The 9773-nt window shown below is 39.3% G+C and overlaps 1 protein-coding gene across 1 annotated transcript in view; it reads right to left on the minus strand.

Moving 5' to 3' along the window:
- Positions 1-742, minus strand: part of tmem132e (transmembrane protein 132E) — a 77649-nt gene extending 76907 nt beyond the window's left edge. The window contains exon 1 of the mRNA XM_084698776.1: positions 724-742. Coding sequence (XP_084554902.1) covers positions 724-742 — 19 coding nt within the window. The remainder of the gene's footprint in view (positions 1-723) is intronic.
- Between the last annotated feature and the right edge of the window lie 9031 nt (positions 743-9773).

Below are 9773 nucleotides of genomic sequence, written 5' to 3' on the forward strand. Positions count from 1 at the left end.
TTTTTCCCGTCGTCAACCATGTCCGAAATAAATATATAAACAAATAATAAGTTGTGTCGTATAGCAGGATGCCCACAGTCAGCTACAATACTCTTGCCCTCCATTTCTTCTAAAATGTCAGTGATACCTCAACATTGTTAAAAAAAATTACGACACAGCATCACACACATTTTTCAACTCAAGCAAAGACGCGAATAGCGCAAATTTGCATGATGTTCATGTAATCTCGCCACTCAAAAATGTTGCTTCACATTCAGTGTGAACACAGCATTTCATTAGTCACTTATTAGGAAGTTTTATGCAACAGGTATATTTAAGTGTCTATGGCAAGTCGGATTTAAAGTATTTTTATGTAACTGGCCCCAGGTTAGTAAAACCAATATTCACACTGGAATATATTTATTTCATTAGTCTGCATTTCTGCTAAGGTTATTCATTTTATGTGAATATCTGTCTATTGCATTGGACCAATTTCCAGTGTCAAGCCTGGTTTCAAGTCAAATTTGAGTGGAAGATTCTCACCAAAATGCCTCAGAGCTCTTGGGTGGGAGAAAATAAATATCTTTGTTTCACACAAATGCAGCGCTTAGTTCTCTTGTTCCCATGGTGATGGACACTGCATCTGCCTGCCAAACTACCATAACAACCACCTCAAAAGAAAGGAACCAGGAAGTCATTACTGACAAGTGGGGGCTAAAGAGAAGAACCCCAACTCCTGCATACCTTCACTCTCAGTTTCCATAGCCACGGATTAGAGACAATGGGATTCGCCTAGATCCCCATATGGGGTGACTTAAAACCCAAATTATCTTAGATTAAGTTTACATGTTTGCTTGCCGGTCAAAATATGTGATTGAGTGGAGTATAAAATGGAATTCTAATTATATTCTTTCATTTAAAGTCTCATTAACTGCAAGAGTATACTGCAGAAACTTTACTGCTCATGGATTTACCAGTTGAGTTGATCTGGGTTTTCATAATTTTTTGTCTTTGTACTGTTCAGAAAAAAAGAAAAGGCTTTTGGTGCATCATGAAACAAAAAAATAAATCTAGTTTTATTCAACACCACATTTTTTTGAAAGCACTGGTTTGGATACAAGTGGAGAGCCAAGATTTCTCTGAGACATGGCACCGCTTTGCCCCAAGAAATATCTTGGCCATGTGTTGCAAAAACGAAACAGTTGGGTCAGACCAGACATCTGTTCATCTCAGACACGATCAAATACCCTGGATTGGAGTGTGCAAGGAATAATCCAAAGAGAGTGGATCAAGGCCGACATAGACACCAAGGAGGCTTCCTTGGACTCCTCTCTGATGGCTAATTAAAGATCTTACCAAACGATTTGCCAATGCCCCCAAAAGTTTGGCTGGTGAATTATTTGTCAATCTGGCAGGGAGAGACAAATGGCTAAGTGGTCCAAACAGTGAGGTACAGAACAAGAAGAAACAGAAGAAAAAAAACGGTTTGGTTTGGCCCAGATTGAGTATGCCCAAAAGGCTGTGATTGAGTTCCCCACAAGAGGAGCTAAATTAATTGGATGTCATAATGGCAATGGGATTTAAGCTCTAAGAAGGGTGGTTTAGCCTGAGAGAACAGAGACAATATGGTTAATACTGTCCACTGTATTTGAAAATGACAGCTATTTACACTAGGATTTTGTAATCCTTCATGGTAACATACATATTTACATTTAGTCATTTAGCAGATGCTCTTATCCAGGGCGACTTACAATAAGTACAGGGACATTCCCCGAGGCAAGTAGGGTGAGGAATCGACGGCCGAGAATCGAAACGGCAACCTTCTGATTGGTAGCCCGATTCCCTAACCACTCAGCCATCTGACCCCCATATATACATTTAGACCACCCTACAACAGTTGACTGGGTGTGAGATGTAAAGTAAGGCAGTTTAGGTTAGTCCTCACTGTGTCGCTTCCCCCTTAACATTTTAAAATGTTTTTTTTTACTATTTATTACTCAGAACTGTAATACCTTGGATTGCTCAATTGCAGTAATCCAATCATATTCTAATCAGTTACTTTTGTTTAGTGACAGCATGCAAATAAGGTGTGTGCTTGACACAGTAAAACATTTTGAAGAATTAAGATGGTTACTGGGAAGGTAGCATGACAGTGTGTAAAGCGTAGCTGAGTGGAAGTGTAGTGCTTAATTGGAAAAAAGTCAGCTGAATGTCACCGGTATTGTCTTGATACGCATTACCATTATCTGAAATGAGATTTTAACTTGGTGCTCAGTTTCTAAATAAAAGCATTTGCCGGTAGAGCATGTCTTCAGAGGATTTATGCATACCCATGTTACAATTTTTATTACAATGTTTAACAAACATGCTAATACAGTTTTCCATGATTAGAATTGTAGACTGATCAAATTCAGGGCAACTCAAAAGTCAGTTAATTTTCAAAGGTTCCATCTTATCAACAACCACATACTCTTAGAGATGGTTGAACCTGAATTATGTTATTACTTGTGATACATTTATTTTATAATCTACCTTTCTGTGAATATGAATTATAACTTCCATCTTGCTATGTTACATTACCAACTAGACTGCTGTTCGCAATGAAATCATAATTACATAACTCCCTGTTGCCATGCACACTTACATTTAAATTTAGCAGACGCTCTTATCCAGAACGACTTACAGTAAGTACAGGGACATTCCCCCCGAGGCAAGTAGGGTGAAGTGCCTTTCCCAAGGACTCAACGTCATTTGACACGGCCAGGAATCGAACCGGCGACCTTCTGATTAATAGCTCAAATCCCTTACCGCTCAGCCATCTGACTCCACTTAACTGCACTGATATGAGCTGAAAACTATTGAAATGGATGGGGGGGGGGGGGGTTAAAAAGATTTAACTGGGACAGTTACATCAGCAAATGGGACAGTAAATGCCAATAATGTGGCTCTGTCCTTGCATGTTTACATTTCCTTTACTTCAAATGAAGTGGATAAAAGAAAGCAATTTAAAGTCAATGGCTATGCAAGGTATCTTGGTCTTTCTTTAGAGAGAAGGGAGATAAAAGGAAACAAGATGGCTGATTAAATATTCACGAAATCCAAGAAGAGGAGCATATGTTTTATTGATTGAGAGCAAAGAACAATAGAGTCCAAGGTTTCAACTTTTAAGAGCACTCTAAGTGGATAGAAGTTTCATCTGCTTCAGAACTATTGCAGAGCATGGACATACTTAAGCTGAGGAGACCTCTCCAGAGCCATTTGCCTGCTATGCTACAAAGGTTTAGGTTAACATTTTGCACTGGAGGCTAATGGAGCGCGCATGTTTCTCCACTTATAGGTGCATCTAGGTTAGTATTCACTTACAATGGACCATCAAGGGAGATATTGAAGCCATAGGTTTAAAAAAATGGACAAGAAGGGGAGGAATGCTGAGGGAAGAAGTTTTTGAACCAAATGGCCCAGACTGGGGAATAGGGGATATTAAATATCCCTAACATGGATGCCTTGTAAAGTGGAAGTCATATTGAGCTTTGTTATTTAATGGATCTCAGTAGGGCCGAAGTTAGGACCCACTTTTCACTCCATTACACTTGAACAATCCAATCTAAACATATACACAGGAGACAACAGTGATGCTAACGGTTACTGCTGGCTGTTGCTTTGTACTATTAGAGGGACAGGGTTCCTTTAGCATTTAAATATTGCTTAGTGCTTTTTTCATTGATTAATTTAATTCAGTATGTAGATTTAGAAATGTTGGGTAATGGAAGGGAACAACCAAAAGCTAATGATTGTAGACAACTTTTGGTTAAAGATGGTGCTGTGATTATAGCTCTGATCATTGCAGCACATTTTCAATGGCTATCAATCTATTTCATTTAAAGATGGACCAGAAAACCAGAATTTTTTTCCCCATAGTACGATGTAAAGCAGACAATTTGACTGTATTGGTGTATTTATCCTATGTTGAAGTGGTACAAAATGAGTTGTAAGAATCATGCAATTAAATGTATATTGTGTCCAAGTCCACCAACATCCACTGCTTTCAACACTTGGTGAAACCTAAATTGGGGAAATAAACCTTCAGCAGGAATTAAAATGATTTAACATCCCGATGGTTACCACTAGTAATCACAAGCATTCTCTAGAGGATTTTCACAGTACTGAAAAATTGGTCTTTCACTAACGTATGTTGCAGCACATGCTTCAGAAACCAATGCTGGATCACGTGCAAGCACTTGCAGTTTTGTCAAAAGGATTTCCCAGCCTTTTGTAGAGTGGTCCATCACATATCCCTCTCTGTTGTGGTGATCAGAGGTGTGAATGGGAGATTAGCAGCTCTAGCTCTGCCTCCGCTTGGCCTTCTTAGAGAGCTTGCAGAGGAATTGGAAAGGGGGAACTCTTGGGAATCACAACAACTGGCTTCAGAAATCCTCCTACAGTGTCAACTAAAGAGGACGCAACCATCACTATGTTTAAGGATGCTATGCATCGGACCTAAAGCCTTAGCTTGTTTATTTAAAACCAGAAAGCCATTTAGTAATTTTTTGTAATTCAGTGATGTTGAAGGACTGTTTTTTCTTTTTTATAATTGACAACTGCAAAACCCTGTCTTTGCATTTAAGGCCTTGTTGTTCTGCATGTTTGGGAAACGTTATAATCATTTAACCTTCTAAACAAGTGAGATACAACTCAATCTCGATTATGATAATTGTTCCCAGGTGAAAAATGCTCTTTTTATCATGCTTTAATCAATTTTAACGTTAATACTTGAACACGCTTTATTTATTTTTTTATACAGTACACTTTTAGTAAATATATTATAAAAAAATATACTTTAAGTAAAACTTTTATGTAATTTCTAAAGTGTAAAACTGGAACTTTGTATTTAAACATATTATTTGTATATTTTAAAATGCATGCTAAAAATATTATTGTAACAATGCACTTAAAGCTTACTTTAAAAATAAACATTAAAATATGCTGAAATGTTAGGATATTTTAAGTTACTTTCGAAGTCCCTTCATCAATCCAGGCTTCAGTGTACTGGTATACATTTGCTGTACTGTAGTGTGTAGTAAAGTACCTTATTTTTTTACAGTTTTCTTGTGCTTGTGCGGCTTCTATTTTGAAGCGGCTTATAGTCCTGTTTTAGAACAAAAAAGTGTCTTCTTTCAAGATCTCTATTTAATGCTCAACACTGGAACAGGGGCTTATTACTTGAGGAATTATTTTCGGTGTCGTTTCAGTTACACTATCAGGGCTCGGAAATACAGTGACTTGCTAAAGTAGGCTGCAAGACCCAGTGAAATGTTAGCTAGCAAGCTAACGCTAGCATCGCTAACATTACAACTTTGGAAGTGTAACCGAGCTCTTTGGAAGTTAGTTTTAGATATAGTTGTATATGATCGCGTGGACAATGGGACATGGACGCGGTTCTTTTCAAAACTTGTGTTTTACCACTGTTCTTCTTAATATAGCCATTCGAACAAACCTTACTGATTTCACGTAATCAGAGCCTGCTTAAGGAGAGCCTTGCCACTCCCTATTAAGCCCCACTGTACCGAATTTGGTTGCAGTTCCACCAGAGTTCCACTGGGGGTGATCGCGAGCGAGTGCATGTTGAATGGGAGTCTATGGAGCTAAACGGCTAAATTTGTCTCTCTTTTGCCTGATTGTCGTTGAGAAATCTCCGATTTGATTGTAGTTTTTGCATGTTCAACATGGATTATAGGTCGAAAGTTGAATGAACGAGTACTTATGTCCTTTTGATTTCATACAGGGTGAGTCGTTGTTGCCTATAACACGCTAGCATTCTACTAATGAATGCTGATTGGTTAGTGAAGGACTGATACGACCAGAGCTCTTGCTTGATGGCATCCGAAGCAGAATCAGAATGTCAGAGCATTAGCAACATTAGCAACAACATTAGCAAGCCAAAACTCTTTCTAGCATGTGTATTGACAGGAAGAGCCTAACCTGTCAGCTGTGTTGTCGATGCCCTGAGAGAAAAAAGTAATTGACCAGAGCTTGCCGTAAAGCAGTAGCTCTGGTCGTACGATGTGTATGACGTCAATTACATTTTCAAAAGCTTTTTAGAACAGAAAGGCGACTTAAAAAAAATCGAACAGCCAGCAGTGTGTATTTTTTTTGCCTCCCCTTTCGAATTCAGAATTCAAATTACTAGACAAAAAATTATATCCTGAGAAAAGTGGGTTTTGAGAGGTATAGCTCCATAGACCTCCATTCATTCTGCACTCGCTCGTTAGCGCCCTCACATGGAACTTCAACCAGTTCAGAACCCAAAAGTTTCCCGAGAGTGGCAGTTCTCTCTATGTTAGACATTCTCTGACGTAATGGATCAAGCATCAAGCCTACGGCAACTCCCAAGGGACCCTTGTCCATTGTCACATTGAAAGGTCTGCTACAATAGGCTATCCTCATGATTTGCAAGCTAGCAAAACTTATACTAAAATAATTTTGTAGACATAACAATGGATTCCGCCACTTAATGAGTGACTTGGCTTAATTTCTGGAGATACTATCCACAACCAAAGTGTGTTACACAATGCTGTAAGATCGCATATACTCGTGCTGCTCCTGGTACACTGAATGCCCTGTGGCAAACTGAAAAGCTACTAAGTTAAGGGCATTAGCTTAGTTAAATAAGCATTGTTAGGAGTTTTATTGTTGTGTTTGTTTTGTTTTGATATGTGTAATGCTATGGTCTACAGTTTAGATCATTTGAGTGTTCACCCTGATTGGGAATGTTGTCTAGTTAGAAAGGTATCCAAGCTGTCCAGGGGCGGATCTAGAAAAATATTCATGGGGTGGCAAGAGGGTGGCAGGAGATTTTGAGGGGTGGCACCCCCGTGGCAGAAGTATCTTCTGATTTAATTGCAGTCATATTAATCAATGTTTATTTGGAATGCCCCCAAATTAAGACATTTTAACTCAAAAACTTAGGGCGACATTATTATGGCACATTAAGCCTTAAATCAAAGATATTGAGTAAACACTGAGAAATTGTTTCAAAAGTGTTTTCACTGATTTATTGTCTATTGGTTACTCAATAATAAACTATCACCAAACCGAAGGTTGGACAACTTGGTCAGCTAATAGTAGAAGAATGTGCAACACGTTTGAAGTTTGTATGGTCGATTTTGACAAAGATATAGAAGAAACACTGAAAATTGTGTATTCAAATGTCTGCTAGGTTTTTCGGCATTCAGGTTCACTACTCTTTTACCCCGGTCCCTAAATATGACAAGGAGCCTGAACGGAGGTACGAATATGAATGTTTGTTGAATCTCTAATATAAAACTGATTTCACCTCGATCTCGGCGCAGTGGGGAGGGTGGTTGGAGTCGTCTAGTGCTGCATTCACTTGCAGTGGGATATTAGCAGGCCCAAACGTAATTTGAGAGCGCAGAATTCCGACGAAAACCAGATCTAAAGCACCCTATCTCAGTACTAAAGCACAATTTAAAGTGTATTAAGTGTACTTTTATGTGCTAAAGTGGAACAACTTCAAGTATACTTAGTACATTTTAAGTATATGGACATAACCATATTACCTGGGTTGCACTGGAGCTGTCATAAAGCATTTGGCTAAAGTGATCAGGTCTGCACAATCGTGTCCAATCATGGACAATGAAAATAGCAAGATGAGTACAATCATGAGAATAGTGGCTACCCTCCATCTATGTGACAGAGAAAGTTACAGACTGCAATTCTATCAAACAAAGCTGTGAAACTTGTACATCCTATTTTGTTCCTGTGGGATGGGGAAAAAAAGCCTGTTCACTCAAACTAGGGAGCAAAAAAGCAGGCATCACCAAATATTTCTGTCCTTCTGGAAGTGATATTAACACAGCATACAACTATATTCATGAGGGTATAGACAGGAAGTTGCAGAACATCTGTAGGTGTCTCATCCACTCTGTCCCTGCCTCTATGTGATGCCTGTGTAAAGGTCTTCACATTCCCAGCCTCTGCAAACAGCCAGGGAACAAAAGCTAGCCTGCTTGTTGTAATTAGGGAGAAGTTTCACTGATCCTAATATGCAACTTGGGTAGAGCCAGGAAGAGGGAGGGTGGCGCGTCGTCAATAATTCATGCCAACAGCATCAAAGGGCTCCGAGGTGATTTTGTTAGGATGTTTGTCGAGTGTTTGTATAGTAGAGGCGTATATTGTGTTTGTTCAAACTCTATCTGGCCTGTCTTTTCAGAAAAGTGTTTGAAGAGGGCTAGTAATGTATGTACAGACTTTCTTCGTTCCATACCTCTGGGCAGTGATGTTCACTAAAGGTGTACCTCCAAGGTATGTGATGAAATATTAATCCTGCAGTGTATAATCAAACATGGTGTTCGTGTCATTGCTAACCCATTTGATGTATAGCAACATTACGCACAGTACAGTCTGCATACATTAGGACGCCCTTTAGGAATCAATGTCTGATTTCTGAACGTTGTACCCCAAATGTTAGAATGGTCAGGTGTTCTCATTCCCAAAATTATTTTACAGGTGTTACAAACTTTATTAAATTGATTCAGGATCTGACTCCTAAAGGGATAATGCTCCACACAACATTTAACTGGCCCTTGAGCTCCTCACTCAGCTCGGTGGGTCGGGCTTACTCAGTCGCACAGACACACACAGCTCCTCTGGGTCTTACTAGAGTTTTGCATGATAAAAAAACACTGTTCCATTTTGGGGCAAGTGTGTGTCTCTCTCTTTCTGTCTCGTTGTTAAATTGACTGACAGCTGCCCACATCCTCTCCCTCTGTGATGGCTTTACCTCGTGTTCGGTGTGGCACTTACTGCATTTACATGATGGGATCAACTTGAATCTAGTTTTATTCGGATAATGCAAATTTTTGGGGCAACTGCTATTATCCGAATATATATGGCTGTGAATAAACCAAATCACTGGCCGAAAGCATGTTATATCCCAGCTAATTAATCTGCAGTGTCACCTTTCAATCTTCCGACAAGCTACAGCGAATTTGACCACTCCTCTTTGACCATGATTTCATGGTTTCCAAACAGCCAGTTGGTTAAGAGTGCTCTGTCAAGCTAAGGGAGGAGACCCTTGGTTATTGGATGAGCTACCAGCTAGCACTAGAAGCGCCAAGCAAGTTTCCCTACTACCCTAGCGCCGTTAGGGGTCAATGACAGAGTCTTCGGACAGGGACATTGTTACTGACACGTAATGATCGATAGATGGCGCTTCTTGCATGGAGCTAAAGGCAAGGTCAGAAAATGAACTTGCCTTCGTCAATCTGTAATTAATTTCAGTGTTGTTAGTCTGTGATTATTTCATGACAACATTTGATGTCTATTCATTCAATCATTCAGCAAAATGTAATTTATTGGCTAAAGGATGTCACACACATTGCGGGTGAGACTGCAGTTGGTCTATAGTAGCCCGAAATTATCAAGATTTTATACTCTGACTGATCGTGTTGTTGTCCCCAGTCAAAAGTATAAACACACAGCAACATCATAACCTTTCAATGGTGTAATTAGATCCAGTTACACTGGCAAAACATGTAATGTTCTACATTTATTGTCAGGACACAATCCAAGAAGGCTATTAGGATATTCTATGTTTACTTTATATTACATGCTTAGCCTTTTCAATTTAACAACTTTCAGAACAACATGACACGCATTTTATTGGGCCTACAGTGGATAATATCATATGTTTGAGCATGTCTATTGTGGTTTTATGTAGGCTATTAGTCTACTGTAACATTGGTACTCCAGTTCCAAGTGTTGATGGCAGGTTA

This window comes from Hypomesus nipponensis, chromosome 5 (genome assembly GCF_054491055.1).
Source record: "Hypomesus nipponensis isolate SF chromosome 5, ASM5449105v1, whole genome shotgun sequence".
Classification (NCBI taxonomy): domain Eukaryota; kingdom Metazoa; phylum Chordata; class Actinopteri; order Osmeriformes; family Osmeridae; genus Hypomesus; species Hypomesus nipponensis.